The sequence below is a fragment of the Panthera pardus genome, unplaced genomic scaffold, assembly GCF_024362965.1.
Source record: "Panthera pardus isolate Hobbes unplaced genomic scaffold, ASM2436296v1 HiC_scaffold_24, whole genome shotgun sequence".
In the NCBI taxonomy this organism is placed as follows: domain Eukaryota; kingdom Metazoa; phylum Chordata; class Mammalia; order Carnivora; family Felidae; genus Panthera; species Panthera pardus.
This window is the reverse complement of record NW_026526810.1, coordinates 85,676,892-85,693,753: the sequence shown is the minus strand read 5'-3', so window position 1 is coordinate 85,693,753 and position 16,862 is coordinate 85,676,892. Positions and strand designations below refer to the sequence as shown.

Below are 16,862 nucleotides of genomic sequence, written 5' to 3'. Positions count from 1 at the left end.
ACAAAAAACCAAAATAGTGGAACAGATCAATAAAAGTAAGAGCTGGATCTTTGAAAGAATAAAATTGATAACCCCCTAGCCGGACTTCTAAAAAAGAAAAGGGAATGAACCCAAATAATTAAAACCACAAATGAGAGGGGAAAAATAAAAACTAACTACACAGAAATAGAAATAATTATGAGAATGTTATGAAAAATTATATGCCAAAAATTATATGGACAACTTGGAAGAAATGGATAAATTCCTAGAAACATGTAAATTACCAAAACTGAAACAGGAAGCAACAGAAAATTTGAACAGATCGATATCCAGCAAAGAAACTGAATCAATAATAAAAACTCTCCAAAGATACAAAAGCCCAGGGACAAATGGCATCACAGGTGAATTCTACCAAACATTTAAAGAAGAGTTAATACCTATTCTTCTCAAACTATTCCAAAAAATAGAAAAGGAAGGAAAACTTCCAGATTCATTCTATCAGGCCAGCATTACCCTGATTTCAAAACCAGAGAAACAACTTCACTAAAAATGAGAACTACAGGCCAATATCCCTGATGAACATGGATGCAAAAATTCTCAACAAAATACCAACAAACCCATCTAACAGTACATTAAAAGAATCATTCACGATGATTAACTGGGATTTATTCCTGGGCTCCAAGGGTGGTTCAATATTCGCAAATCAATCAACATGATACACCACATTTATAAAAGAAAGGATAAGAACTATATGATCTTTTCAATAGATGCAGAAAAGGCATTTGACAAAGTACATTATCTATTCATGATAAAAATCCTCAAGAAAGTGGGGATAGAGGGAATATATTTCAACATAATAAAGGCCATACACAAAAAAAACACAGCTAAAATCATCCTCAATGGGGAAAAACTGAGAGCTTTTCCTCTACAGTCAGAAACAAGACAAGGATGTCCACTCTCACCACTGTTATTTAACATAGTCCTGGAAGCCCTAGCCATAGCAATCGGACAACACAAAGAAATAAAAGGCATCTGAATTCGCAAGAAAGAAGTTGAACTTTCACTATTTGCAAATGACATGATACTCTATGTAGAAAACCCAAAAGACTCCACCAAAATATTACTAGAACTGAAACATGAATTCAGTAAAATCATAAGGTACAAAAACAATGTATAAAAATCTGTTGCATTCTTTTACACCAATAAGGAAGCAGCAGAAAGAGAAATCAAAGAATCCATCCCATTTACAACTGCATCAAAAACGATAAGATACCTAGGAATAAACTTAACCAAAGAGGTAAAAGATCTATACTCTTAAAACTATAAAAACACTGATGAAAGAAATAGAAAGGATGCCTAGGTGGCTCAGTCAGTTGAGTGCCTGACTCTTGATTTCAGGTCACATCATGATCTCAAGGTGGGATTGAGCCCCAAGTCGGGCTCCGTGCTGAGCATGGATGGAGCCTGCTTAAGATTCTCTCTCTCTCTCTCTCTCTCTCTCTCTCTCTCTCTCCCTCTCCCTCTCTTGCTCCCTTCCTCAGCCCCTCTCCCTGGTTTGCACTCTCTCTCATTTTCTCTCTCAAAAAAAAAAAAAAAAAAAAAAAAAAAATTGAAGACGGCATAAAGAAAAGCATTCCACCCTAATGGATTGAAAGAACAAATATTGTTAAAATGTTTATACTAACCAAAGCAATCTACACATTTAATGCAATCTCAATCAAAATACCAACAGCATCTTTCACAAAGCGAGAAGAAACAATCTTAACATTTGTATGGAACCACAAAAGACTCTGAAAAGCCAAAGCAACCTTGAAAAAGAAAAGCAAAGCTGGAGGCATCATAATTCTGGACTTCAAGTTATATTACAAAGCTGTAGTGATTAAGACAGTATGGGACTGGCACAAAAATAGACACATAAATCAATGGAACACATAGAAAATCCAGAAATAAACTCACAACTATATAGTTGATTAATCTTCGACAAAGCAGGAAAGAATATCCAATGGAAAAAAAACAGTCTCTTCAACAAATGGTGTTGAGAAAACTGTACAGCAACATGCACAAGAATGAAATTGGACCACTTTCTTACACCATATACAAAAATAATTCAAAATGGATGAAAGACCTAAATGTGAGACAGGAAACCATTAAAATCCTGGGGGAGAATACAGGCAATAACCTCTTTGACACTGGCTGCAGCAACTTCTTACTAGATAGACCTCCTGAGGCAAGGGAAACAAAAACAAAAATAAACTATTGGGAATTCATCAAAATAAAAACCTTCTGCATAGTAAAGGAAACAATCAACAAAATTAAAAGGCAAACTATGGAATAGGAGAAGATATTTGCAAATGACATATCTGATACGTCATATGACACACAAACACACACATGAAAAGATGCTCAACATCACTGGTCATCAGAGAAATACAAATCAACACTACAATGAGATATCACTTCACACCTGTCAGAGTGGCTAAAATGAACAACACAGGAAAGAACAGGTGTTGGCAAGGCTGCAGAAAAAGGGGAACCCTCTTACACTGCTGGTGGGAATGCAAACTGGTGCAGCCACTCTGGAAAACAGTATGGAAGTTCCTCAAAAAATTAAAAATAGAACTATCCTACAATCCAGCAATTGTACTACTGGTATTTACCCAAAGGATACAAAAATACTGATTCGAAGGGGCACATGCACACCAATGTTTATGGCAGCACTATCAATGATAGCCAAATTATGGAAAGAGCCCAAATGTCTATCTACTGATGAATGGATAAAGAAGAGGTAGTGTGGATGTATGTATGTGTTTGTGTATGCATATGTGTGTATAATATACACATGTATATAGTTATATGTATGTAATATACATGTGTATATAATATATATATATATTATACACACACACACACACACACAATGGAATGTTAATCAGCCATCAGGAGAATAAAATCTTGCCATTTGCAATGATGTGGATGGAGCCAGTGTATTATGCTAAGCAAAATGAGTCTGTCATTGAAAGACAAATACCATATGATTTCACTCATATGTGGAATCTGAGAAACAAAAGAACACAGAGGAAGGGAAAAAAAAGAGGCTAACCAGGAAACAGTTTCTTAACTATAGAGAACAATCTGATGGTTACTGGAGGGGATTTGGGTGGGGGAATGGGTTAAATGGGTGATGGGTATTAAGGACAGCACTTGTTGTAATAAGTACTGGGGTGTTGTATGTGAGTGATGAATCACTAAATTCTACACATGAAACTAATATTACACTGTATGACAACTAGAATTTAAATAAAAATTTGGATGAAAAAAAGGGCAGGAAAAGTGGAAAAAAGAAACAAAACCAGGACAGATTGAAAAATAATGTAAAAAAAAAAAATATCAACATGATAGGCTTAAACCCAACCATATGAATAATTATACCAAATAGAAATGGTCAAATACTTTAATTAAAGGGGAGAGATTATTAGATAAAAAAGCAAGATTTAATCAGATATATAAATATATATTAAATATAACATATATTTTTACAAAAACATACTTTAAAAAGACATACTAAGAAACACAAGTCAAAACTATAACGTGGTAAAGAATAATTATTCTGACATTGTAAAGTTATAAAGAAGACTTTATTTAAGACTGTGGAATAGGGGTCATGACTACTGCAATATAGGAGATAGTCAGAAGGTGTTCAATTCTGAATGCAGTAAGACAGCTGGAATTTATAGCCAACAAGCAGACTTAGAGGATTCATGGATAAAAAGCCTGTGTAAAGTATAGCCGAAGAAAAAGTCTTTGTCATATGAGATACCCGTTTATACCCACTTGGAGAATAACACATATTGATGAGGAGGTGTTAAAACTGGAACCATCTTATACAGCTGGTAAGAAACACATTTCTAAATAGCCCATGTATTAAAGAAGAAACCACAAGGTATCCAACATTACTCCCATAACAAAACCAAAGACATCCTAAGACAAGAAAACTACAGATCCCAGGACTATACACAAAAAATACCCACCTAATTTTAGGAATCCAACACCAGTGATGTTTAGGAATCCATTCACCAGTAATGAATACTTTTTATAGATATAGATAGATTATAACCCATAAAATAAAATAAAAATCCATCCATCTACAATAATATAAATATTTGAATAAGTGAATACATGGAGGAAAAGTAGCAGTTTTCTTCATGAAAAAATTCAACTAATAAATGTAGAAGAATAAGGTAAATAAAACATCACCATTAGACATAAATAAATAAATAAATAAATAAATAAACAAACCCCACAATAATTGCTGCAGGCAAGATCCATCAATGGTTGCTAAGATTTGTAAACTACAGTATGATGAGAAACAGGAGATTTATATAGTCTCAAAGTATTCCAAAATATCTATTATTTATAAGGGGGAAAATAGTAATTTTGCAGTGAAGAAACCCAAGAGAAACCACCTTATCAGAGGATCAAGGTTAACACGGTCAGTAAGAAGGCACAGCAACATCATGCACCTCATGAAATGATGCACTGAGAAGGGTACAACTTGACTTTTGAGGTATTTTTTGTCAAAAAATGCATAACTTCAAATCTAACTGTGAAAAATGATCAGATAAATCCCAATTAAGAGACATCTACAAAATAAGTAACTGACCAGAAAGGGCTTGGTACACAGTATATTCTCAATTAATATTTAAAAAGCTACTTTTTGTTGGTTGCAAAAAGTTTTTGACCAAAATGTCTGACCCAGGATTTTATGTGATTATATATATATATATATTTTTTTTAAATATTCAATGACACTTTTTTTAAGTTTTATTTATTTTTGAGAGAGAGAGAGTGAAAGAGAGAGAGAGCACTCGCATACACACAAGTTGGGTAAGGGCAGAGAGCGAGAAGACAAAGAATCCCAAGCAGGCTCCGGACTGTGAGCGCAGAGCCCGACACAGGGCTCAAACTCATGAACCTGGAGATCATGACCTGAACTGAAGTCAAGTCAGATGCTTAACCGACTGAGCCACCCAGGTACCCCTGTGATTATACCTTAATGTGAAAAAAACGGCAGATTCTGATTCCATAGGCTTGGGAAGATTACAAAATTTGGATTTCTTTTTTTTCTTTTTTTTAAGATTCAAATTTCTAGTAAGTTCTTAGGGGATGCCAATGGGGCCGTTTTATGGACTGTACTTAGAATAGCAAGGTCCCAAAAGCATGTATTTTCACATGGATTTTAATTTTTTAATAAAATGTATATTTTAGTTTATGAAATATTTCAAAAATATACAAATCTAGAAAATATGAAAGATACTTATATTATCTACCATGTAGTTTTAAAAATAATGTTTAAAATATATTTTAAAATATGCCAGAGATCATACTTTCAAAAGAAAAAAATTTTTAAGTTATATAATCAATCTATTACATGTTACATAATGTAAACAGGTTCCACAATAGCATATATAATTACATTCATAAAAATTTTAAGAGGATTCTTTTTCTGCCTGGTGGTGATTAGTTAAATTTTTCTTATAATGTCTGGATTTTCTAAAGTTTTTTTTTCTTTAATCATAATTATGTATTATTTTCATAATCAAGGGGAAAAAGTAAAGGCTATAAATTAATACAAAATAAATTAGAGTTGTCCAACACAGGCCTAATATTGACAAGTTCAACAGCACTTTATTAAACCACATTAATGCTTTAATAATGTTTAGTGCATATAAAAGAAAGTTGCTGTGAATATGCAATTCCCTTATTAAATCTAATTACCTCACACTTTCTAAGTTCTTACTTTCAACTTTTAAAACTCCATTCAGTTTTGACAAATATCCCTGGAATAGTTCATAAAAATATCCAAATGAGACTACTATCACTAGGGAGTAATTTCTCCAATGATGTGAAATATCAAATGAGCCTACCTTTCAGCTGAATTGAAAGCATCTCTAGAAACAAAGGATGACCGTGTATTTCCAACAGTACCAGTATGAGATCGTCTTCCTTTTGCTGAAGGAGTATCTAGTGGTATCTCTCCCAAACCCTTTAAGTAATATAAAGAAAGAGTGTAATAAAAGTCTTTTTTAAAAATTTTAAAAAATGTTTATTTTTGAAAGAGAGAAACAGTGTGAGTGGGGAGGGGCAGAGGGACAGCGAGGTATAGAATCCAAAGCAGGCTCCAGGTTCTGAGTTGTCAGCACAGAGCCTGACACGGGGCTTGAACCCACAAACCGGGAGATCAAGACCTGAGCCGAAGTTGGACACTTAACCAACTGAGCCACCCAGACGCCCCTAAAAATTTCAAAACTAGTAAAATGAAATAATTTATACAATGCAATTTTCAGAGAACCCATTATTGATCTTTGTAATTGAAAGCATTTTAATAATCTGCTATGCTTCTGCTTCAAAAGGTATCAATACATAAAATACCTTCTAATTAGTAGTAAATTAACCAAATTAATAGGAAATGACACTGGCAGGGTAAAACTTTAAAATTTTTAAAATTAATATGCTATGTTTTATAAGTATTCTTCTTAAACCTTAAAATCTGTAGAGAAAATATGAACACATTACATAAATAATGAATTCCTATGCACCACCAATGTGAGAATAAACACTTACATAAGAACTATTTAAAAATACTTGTACTTGAAATGACTCACAAATATAATCTGCCTCACACTGGTAAGATAATTTTTTGCATGGTTACTTTAGTTATTTCTGTATGAATTAAGCTAAATGAGAAGAAGAAAATGCTCTAAAATGTATATTATCATACATCTTTGAAATACTATCCTTATGTAAATGAATCCTTTGCCAAAGATTATCAGTAAAGAATAACATAAATTACCACATAATAATTCTAGATTATTTAACATATTTTTGTAAAAAAATAATATGTAAGTGGCTTACTTTTTTATAAGACACTTTTCATATTTTAATTTACGTGATATTCCCTCATTCACTCATTTCAGACATGTCCGAATCCCCATTATCTACCAGGATAAATAAGACATGGAGCTTCCCCTCAAGCAGCTCCCAATTAATGTTCTGCAGTGTGATAGGAATTCTAATAGTGGAATATGCAAGGTAAATAAAGTAGGAACCAAGCATGAAGAACATCACTATTCTTACCTTATAAAAATAAAACTTCAGGTTAAAGAAATGAAGCGATGTACCTAACATTATAGTTCGCTAATTCTCAGAGTTGTGATTCAAACCCAAGTCTTGTCACTCCAGTAAACCACACTATGTTCTATTAAGTATCGAGCTTCTGTTCAATAAACACTTACCAACACTATGAATGTCTACTCCAAGTTTTTCAACTGCAGTTGTTGAAATGCTACTGTAGATACAGTCTGAATGGTTAACAGAGAAATAATTGGAAGTAATTACTTGTATACTTTAGCTTCCTGGTACTTTGCTTTTATTTATTTATTATTATTATTTTTTTCTGGTCCTTTGCTTTTAAAGCTGCTTATAAAATAAACTTTTTCCACATACCTTTTGCCGTAAGCTTTTAACAGATTCCTTAATATATGGCAAGTCTTTAGATGGGACATATTTTTCAAGCATTTTATCAAAGTTTGGATGACACATCAAAAGGAAAAGCATCTTTCGACCATAGTACCTACGGATATTTGAGAAATATGTAAAGAATGTTATATACCTTAAACAAACTCAGTTTCTTTCCTTAGATGCAATTTTTTTCAACAGAAAAAAAATCCATCAACATCAAAACTGTCATCCCTATTTTAAATAAACCACTGAAATGTAGTTATATTAATTGAGCTGGAATAAAGCATTTTCCTGCCCCTCACCTTTAAAAAACACTATAGCTTCAATTCTTTCAGTTATATGTCAGATGGAGAGCCAAAAGTTTGAATTCTATTTTTCAGACACCCTAGGGTCCATATCAAGGCCAGCATTTGGCAGAACTGTGAGTTAGGAGAAGTTTGTCTTTATCCTGGGCTCCTTGCCCAGTGAGCTTTTGCTGCTCCCCTGCTGGTCACATGTTCTGACCTAAGTCAACCTTCCCTAGGTTCTGTAGGAAATACAGAACCTTTTTTTTTTCATGCCAAAACTTACCTGGGTTCCAATTCTTCAAAACCTATTCTCTGCTACCTAAAACACACCCAAAGTTAGCTGATAAATCATTAATGATATATTAATGAATGTGTAATGCTCTCCAAACTAAATTTTTTACGATATATAAATTTTAAAATTATTCATTTAAAAAAAAAATTCTCTCAGGATAAAGCCTTAAGCCCAGATATAATTCTAATGGAAGGACTGCAGATATAGAAGTGTATACTGGAGATATTTTTGAATAGAGGGGTCTTACAGTACCTTTTAATTATACCATATTACTATCCTTCAAGGAGGCGTGGCCCTAAAGCTAATTACAGTTATTTTTTTTTTCCTACAAATTGGAATATAAGGAACTAGAAGAAGCAGAGAAGGCAAGGCTTGGGGGATAGGGAGAGGGTACAGAATGATTTCAGAAATATCTGTATCAACTAGACTCCAACTATAATGAAATTATAGAGAGATAGTATCAGAAAATAAAAACTACCATTCTCTCCTCAGTACCAGAATAAAGTCTACACCCTGATAAGTAGTTCCTAATCAGTTATAGTTTCAAGGATGATTATAACTTTTAGCCAAGAATATTAAAAACTGTAGGTCCATCACAAGCCCTTAATGATAGGAGAATGGCTAAAACAATCAAGTAAACAAGCAATGGGGACACTAAATGTGAGAAATATTAAAGCTGTAAAGGTGTAACTATTTTATAACTTTAAAACTTCAAATAATAAATCAAGAAATGATGAAATGGATTAAAACAATTACCATGTCACTTAAGGAAAGGTTAAGATGTACACAAAACAGGGGCGCTGGGGTGGCTCAGTCGGTTAAGTGTCCGACTTCGACCCAAGTCATGATCTCACAGCTGGTCAGTATGAGCCCCACATCAGGGTCTGTGCTGACAGCTCAGACCGTGGAGCCTACTTTCGGATTCTGTGTCTCCCCCTCTCTCTGCCCTCCCCTGCTTGCGCTCCATCTGTCTTTCTCTCTCTCTCAAAAATAAACCTTAAAAAAAAATTTTTTTTTAAAGATGTACACAAAACAACCATTATGAATCTTTTTCTTGTTCCTACCTAGTCTATTATGATCTGAACCCTCCTAAATTGTTTTGAACTTTACTTTGGTATACACAACTTCTAAAATGGCTCCTCAAAGACGTCCTGCTCTAATCCCTACAATTTGTAAATATGAGATATAACTTCCAGGATTATGTTATATTATATGGTATAGTTAACTCTAAGCTATGGAGATTTTCTGGGTGGGCCTAATCTAATCAGACAGGCCCTTAAAAGCAGAGAGCTTTCTATGGCTGGTAAGAGAAGAGGAAGTAAGACAGCTTCTAAGCAACAGGGGGACTCAACATACTGTTTTTGGCTTGAAGATGGAGGGGGCTGCATAAAAAGGAATTTGGGTGGCCTTAAGGAGCTGAAAGAGGACCCTGGTTGACAACAGCAAAGAAATAGAGACCTCAGTCCTAAAACTATAAGGAACTAAATTTGGCTAACCACCAAAAGGAGTTTGGAAGCAGATTCTTCTACAGAGCCTCTAGATAAGATCTCAGCCTTATCGTTACTTTGATTTCAGTCTTGGGAGACCCTAAGCAGAGAAAGCAGTTGAGCCATGCAAGACTTCTAACCTAAAGAACAGTAAGCTAAAAAAGTCTGTGTTGCCTTAAACCACTATGTTTGTGGCACTTTGTTACATAGCAATAGAAAATTAATACATTGACTTTCTATATTAGCTTCTGGTATAATGATTTCCATAAGATTAAGTCCAGTTACCTAAAGTCAAGGATACCTTTGTCTTAAAAAGGTTAATACTTTAACACCCTTCTTTACTTTAGTCTCTATGAACTCAGGATCCCCCCTCCCCACTTTTAATCTATCTTCACATGTAACTGCCATAAATTTTTAGATTTTGTATGGGACATTATCAATCACCTAGTCCCACTTTCCTAATTTTACATACAAGAAAACCTAGCCTAACAGACAGTAAGTAATTTGCTTTAGGGCAAACAGTAACTGGGGCTAGGAATTGAACCTAGGCTCCTGACTACATCTAAAATTTCTGTCACCAATACATCTAGGGGCACCTGGCTGGCTCAGTCAGTAGACCATATGACTCTTGATGCTGGGGTCATGGCCTCAAGACCCGTTTTGGGCAAAGAGTTTACTTAAAAAAAAAAAGTTACCAACACGGATAATGTACCATCCACATCTTAATTATTTCATCATTTCTATCTTGACTGTTCTTAACCTTTGTAAAATTGTTCTTCAAATACAGTGTTCAGAAATTTATGGGATTTTCTAAGTGCAGCTATATCATGTTTCAGGAGATAATATGTTACCCATTTTGCTTCCTGTATTTTTCATGTGCACCTACTTCCATGATTTCACCTAACAGCTTGGAAAATATATCACTTCCCCTAAAGGCATTACCTTACACTTGCCCAAAATGAAGTTCTTCTCCCACTTTTCTGCCCACTCAGACAGTCTTGTGCCATTTTCATGCAGTTCATCCCTGTGACATGGCATCTCACTACCCAGAAGTAGGTAATGTCATCTGCAAATTTGGAGAATTCACTGTGCACTCCCTCAAGATCATTTGCAAATTGGTTAAATAAGTCCATCCCCCAGCACCAATCCCTGTGGACCCCACTTGTCAATTTAGGAAAAATGTTTATTCTTTTTTAACCTTTGTTGCCTACTTTCAAGCCATTTTCCTAACAGATTCAGCAAATATTATTAGCAGCTATTCACCTGGTTTCTTGTGAACTGTCCTGAGCAAACTTGGCAGCAGCTGGTAATATGCGGTCAGCCATATCCTTTGTTCCAGATAAAATACGATCTGGTTCCATAAATTCCACTACATCTGATAAGTGCTGGGCTGTACATCTTCTTACTGCAATGTGTAAATGGCTACAGGAAAACATGGCCAAACAATTTGGATGTATAAACTATTTACCAAAGATGTACCTTTAAAGTTAAATGATTAAACCTCTTCTAACCCTCAACAACCATCCTTGGAGGCTAAAATGACAAATTACATTAGTTACCCTCCACCTAAGAAGTTAAAAACAACAACAACAACAACAAAAAAACAAGTAAAAAAAAAGAAGTTAAAAACAAAACAAACTCATAGTCACTGACATTTATTTAGTTCCGTATCTATGAATGTAAGTAAAATTACTATAATACCAATATTATTATTCTTTATATGTTCTGCACCTAATCTGATGTTTATCATATGGGAATTACTTATTTTTTGACTGAAATAATACTGATGTTTGCTTTTTTTCCCTATATCCCAGACTACAAACAATTGACTTTTTAGTTTAAGGACACATTGATTATTTTGAACATTACCTTTGTCCTCCACTGATAAGAGCAACAACTGCACGTGCAGGAGTTACATTGCTGACCATAGCTCTCAGGGCTTTGTCAACATCTTCTCTTATAAATGTATTTGATTCTCCAGCCTTGTGCAACAAAACTTTTACTGTAGCATCTAGTTCTTGATCCATGCTCTTTTTCAGGTAAGTGAAAAGATCACTTAAACAGACCACAGCAGCACGAGAAACTCCAGAGCGTAAATTTTTCACCTAAAAAAAATTTCCAAAATGTATATTTTGCTGATATTCTGAAAGAAAATCAGTAATAATAACTTTGAAACCACATTTAATATTACAGTAACCTGTTTTAATACATATTATGTTACGCCCTAAAAATTAACATGTAACAAATTTTTTTTAAAGTTGTGAAGTAGAGGAACCGGAAGATGGCGGCTTAGGAGGACGCTGGGCTCACTGCACATCCTGCTGATCACTTAGGTTCCACCTACACCTGCCTAACTAACCCAGAAAACCACCAGAAACTAGCAGAACGGAGTCTCTGGAGCCAAGCGCAGACGAGGGGCCCACGGAAGAGGGTAGGAAGGGCGGAGAGGCGGTGCGCGCTCCACAGACGGGCGGGAAGGAGCCGGGGCGGAGGGGCGGCCCGCTGGCCAAGCAGAGACCCCCCCCCCCCCCCCGCTGGCCAAGCAGAGACCCCGAGTCTGGCTCGCAAAAGCGGAGGGGCCAGACGGAGTGTGTTCCAACGGCAAGCAGGACTTAGCATCTGGGAGGTCTTAAGTTAACAGCTCAGCTCGGAAAGTGGGAAGGATGGAGGACAAAGGGAGGGAGAGTTGCTGAGCCCCGGGACGGCAGAGCTCAGTTTGGCTGGGAACAAAGGTGCTGGCCAACACCATCTCCCTCGCCCATCCCCCAGCCAAAATCCCAAAGGGAACCAGTCCCTGCCAGGGAACTTGCTTGCTCTGCGCAAACACCCAACGCTGTGCTTCTACGAGCCACCCCTCCAGCAGCGGGTCTGACTCCCTCCCGCTGCCACAGGGCCCCTCCTGAAGTGGATCACCTAAGGAGAAGCGAGCTAAGCCTGCCCCTCCTGCCCCCGTGCACCTTGCCTACCCACCCCAGCTAATACGCCAGATCCCCAGCTCCACAAGCCTGGCAGTGTGCAAGTAGCCCACATGGGCCACGCCACCCCACAGTGAATCCCACCCCTAGGAGAGGGGAAGAGAAGGCATACACCAGTCTGACTGTGGCCCCAGCGGTGGGCTGGGGGCAGACATCAGGTCTGACTGCGGCCCCGCCCACCAACTCCAGTTATACACCACAGCACAAGGGAAGTGCCCTGCAGGTCCTCACCACTCCAGGGACTATCCAAAATGACCAAACGGAAGAATTCCCCTCAGAAGAATCTCCAGGAAATAACAACAGCTAATGAACTGATCAAAAAGGATTTGAATAATATAATAGAAAGTGAATTTAGAATAATAGTCATAAAATTAATCGCTGGGCTTGAAAACAGTATAGAGGACAGCAGAGAATCTCTTGCTACAGAGATCAAGGGACTCAGGAACAGTCAGGAGGAGCTGAAAAACGCTTTAAATGAAATGCAAAACAAAATGGAAACAACGACGGCTTGGATTGAAGAGGCAGAGGAGAGAATAGGTGAACTAGAAGATAAAGTTATGGGAAAAGAGGAAGCTGAGAAAAAGAGAGATAAAAAAATTCAGGAGTATGAGGGGAAAATTAGAGAACTAAGTGACACACTAAAAAGAAATAATATACGCATAATTGGTATCCCAGAGGAGGAAGAGAGAGGGAAAGGTGCTGAAGGGGTACTTGAAGAATTAATAGCTGAGAACTTCCCTGAACTGGGGAAGGAAAAAGGCATTGAAATCCAAGAGGCACAGAGAACTCCCTTCAGACGTAACTTGAAGCGATCTTCTGCACGACATATCATAGTCAAACTGGCAAAATACAAGGATAAAGAGAAAATTCTGAAAGCAGCAAGGGATAAACGTGCCCTAACTTATAAAGGGAGACCTATAAGACTCGTGACTAATCTCTTTTGAAACTTGGCAGGCCAGAAAGGATTGGCACGAGATCTTCAATGTATTGAACAGAAAAAAATATGCAGCCGAGAATCCTTTATCCAGCAAGTCTGTCATTTAGAATAGAAGGAGAGATAAAGGTCTTCCCAAACAAACAAAAACTGAAGGAATTTGTCACCACTAAACCAGCCCTACAAGAGATCCTAAGGGGGATCCTGTGAGACAAAGTACCAGAGACATCGATACTAGTATAAAACATACAGACATCACAATGACTCTAAACCCGTATCTTTCTATAATAACACTGAATGTAAATGGATTAAATGCGCCAACCAAAAGACATAGGGTATCAGAATGGATAAAAAAACAAGACCCATCTATTTGCTGTCTACAAGAGACTCATTTTAGATCTGAGGACACCTTTAGATTGAGAGTGAGGGGATGGAGAACTATTTATCATGCTACTGGAAGCCAAAAGAAAGCTGGAGTAGCCATACTTATATCAGACAAACTAGACTTTAAATTAAAGGCTGTAACAAGAGATGAAGAAGGGCATTATATAATAATCACAGGGTCTATCCATCAGGAAGAGCTAACTATTATAAATGTCTATCTGCCGAATACCGGAGCCTCCAAATATACAAAACAATTACTCACAAACATAAGCAACCTTATTGATAAGAATGTGGTCATTGCAGGGGACTTTAACACTCCACTTACAGAAATGGATAGATCATCTAGACACACGGTCAATAAAGAAACAAAGGCCCTGAATGACACATTGGATCAGATGGACTTGACAGATATATTTAGAACTCTGCATCCCAAAGCAACAGAATATACTTTCTTCTCAAGTGCACATGGAACATTCTCCAAGATAGATCATATACTGGGTCACAAAACAGCCCTTCATAAGTTTACAAGAATTGAAATTATACCATGCATACTTTCAGACCACAATGCTATGAAGCTTGAAATCAACCACAGGAAAAAGTCTGGAAAACCTCAAAAGCATGGAGGTTAAAGAACACCCTACTAAAGAAAGAGTGGGTCAACCAGGCAATTAGAGAAGAAATTTAAAAATATGTGGAAACAAACGAAAATGAAAATACAACAATCCAAACGCTTTGGGACGCAGCGAAGGCAGTCCTGAGAGGAAAATACATTGCAATCCAGGCCTATCTCAAGAAACAAGAAAAATCCCAAATACAAAATCTAACAGCACACCTAAAGGAAATAGAAGCAGAACAGCAAAGGCAGCCTAAACCCAGCAGAAGAAGAGAAATAATAAAGATCAGAGCAGAAATAAACAATATAGAATCTAAAAAAACGGTAGAGCAGATCAACGAAACCAAGAGTTGGTTTTTTGAAAAAATAAACAAAATTGACAAACCTCTAGCCAGGCTTCTCAAAAAGAAAAGGGAGATGACCCAAACAGATAAAATCAGGAATGAAAATGGAATTATTACAACCAATCCCTCAGAGATACAAGCAATTATCAGGGAATACTATGAAAAATTATATGCCAACAAATTGGACAACCTGGAAGAAACGGACAAATTCCTAAACACCCACACTCTTCCAAAACTCAATCAGGAGGAAATAGAAAGCTTGAACAGATCCATAACCAGCGAAGAAATTGAATCGGTTATCAAAAATCTCCCAACAAATAAGAGTCCAGGACCAGATGGCTTCCCAGGGGAGTTCTACCAGATGTTTAAAGCAGAGATAATACCTATCCTTCTCAAGCTATTCCAAGAAATAGAAAGGGAAGGAAAACTTCCAGACTCATTCTATGAAGCCAGTATTACTTTGATTCCTAAACCAGACCAGTAGACCAGTAAACCAGTAAAAAGACCAGTAAAACCAGTAAAAAAGTAGACCAGTAGACCAGTAAAAAAAGAGAACTACAGGCCAATATCCCTGATGAATATGGATGCAAAAATTCTCAATAAGATACTAGAAAATCAAATTCAACAGCATATAGAAAGAATTATTCACCATGATCAAGTGGGATTCATTCCTGGGATGCAGGGCTGTTTCAACATTCGCAAATCAATCAATGTGATACATCACATTAATAAAAGAAAAGATAAGAACCATATGATCCTGTCAATCGATGCAGAAAAGGCCTTTGACAAAATCCAACACCCTTTCTTAATAAAAACCCTTGAGAAAGTCGGGATAGAAGGAACATACTTAAAGATCATAAAAGCCATTTATGAAAAGCCCACAGCTAACATCATCCTCAATGGGGAAAAACTGAGAGCTTTTTCCCTGAGATCAGGAACACGACAGGGATGCCCACTCTCACCGCTGTTGTTTAACATAGTGTTGGAAGAAGTTCTAGCATCAGCAATCAGACAACAAAAGGAAATCAAAGGCATCCAAATTGGCAAAGATGAAGTCAAGCTTTCTCTTTTTGCAGATGACATGATATTATACATGGAAAATCCGACAGACTCCACCAAAAGTCTGCTAGAACTGATACATGAATTCAGCAAAGTTGCAGGATACAAAATCAATGTACAGAAATCAGTTGCATTCTTATACACTAACAATGAAGCAACAGAAAGACAAATAAAGAAACTGATCCCATTCACAATTGCACCAAGAAGCATAAAATACCTAGGAATAAATCTAACCAAAGATGTAAAAGATCTGTATGCTGAAAACTATAGAAAGCTTATGAAGATAATTGAAGAAGATATAAAGAAATGGAAAGACATTCCCTGCTCATGGATTGGAAGAATAAATATTGTCAAAATATCAATACTACCCAAAGCTATCTACACATTCAATGCAATCCCAATCAAAATTGCACCAGCATTCTTCTCGAAGCTAGAACAAGCAATTCAAAAATTCATATGGAACCACAAAAGGCCCCGAATAGCCAAAGTAATTTTGAAGAAGACCAAAGCAGGAGGCATCACAATCCCAGACTTTAGCCTCTACTACAAAACTGTCATCATCAAGACAGCATGGTATTGGCACAAAAACAGACACATAGACCAATGGAATAGAATAGAAACCCCAGAACTAGACCCACAAACGTATGGCCAACTCATCTTTGACAAAGCAGGAAAGAACATCCAATGGAAAAAAGACAGTCTCTTTAACAAATGGTGCTGGGAGAACTGACAGCAACATGCAGAAGGTTGAAACTAGACCACTTTCTCACACCATTCACAAAAATAAACTCAAAATGGATAAAGGACCTGAATGTGAGACAGGAAACCATCAAGACCCTAGAGGAGAAAGCAGGAAAAGACTTCTCTGACCTCGGCCGTAGCAATCTCTTACTCGACACATCCCCAAAGGCAAGGGAATTAAAAGCAAAAGTGAATTACTGGGACCTTATGAAGATAAAAAGCTTCTGCACAGCAAAGGAAACAACCAAC

At 36.7% G+C, this 16,862-nt stretch overlaps 1 protein-coding gene across 4 annotated transcripts in view; it reads right to left on the bottom strand.

Annotated features, from left to right (window-relative positions):
• The window catches only part of TOGARAM1 (TOG array regulator of axonemal microtubules 1), an 82,032-nt gene that overhangs the window by 10,288 nt on the left and 54,882 nt on the right, over positions 1–16,862 (bottom strand). For all 4 annotated transcript variants that reach the window (XM_053889380.1, XM_053889379.1, XM_053889378.1 and 1 more), the window contains 4 exons: positions 11,433–11,668; positions 10,827–10,985; positions 7,483–7,609; positions 5,904–6,022 (listed from right to left, as the gene is read on the bottom strand). In XM_053889380.1, coding sequence (XP_053745355.1) covers positions 5,904–6,022; positions 7,483–7,609; positions 10,827–10,985; positions 11,433–11,668 — 641 coding nt within the window. The remainder of the gene's footprint in view (positions 1–5,903; positions 6,023–7,482; positions 7,610–10,826; positions 10,986–11,432; positions 11,669–16,862) is intronic.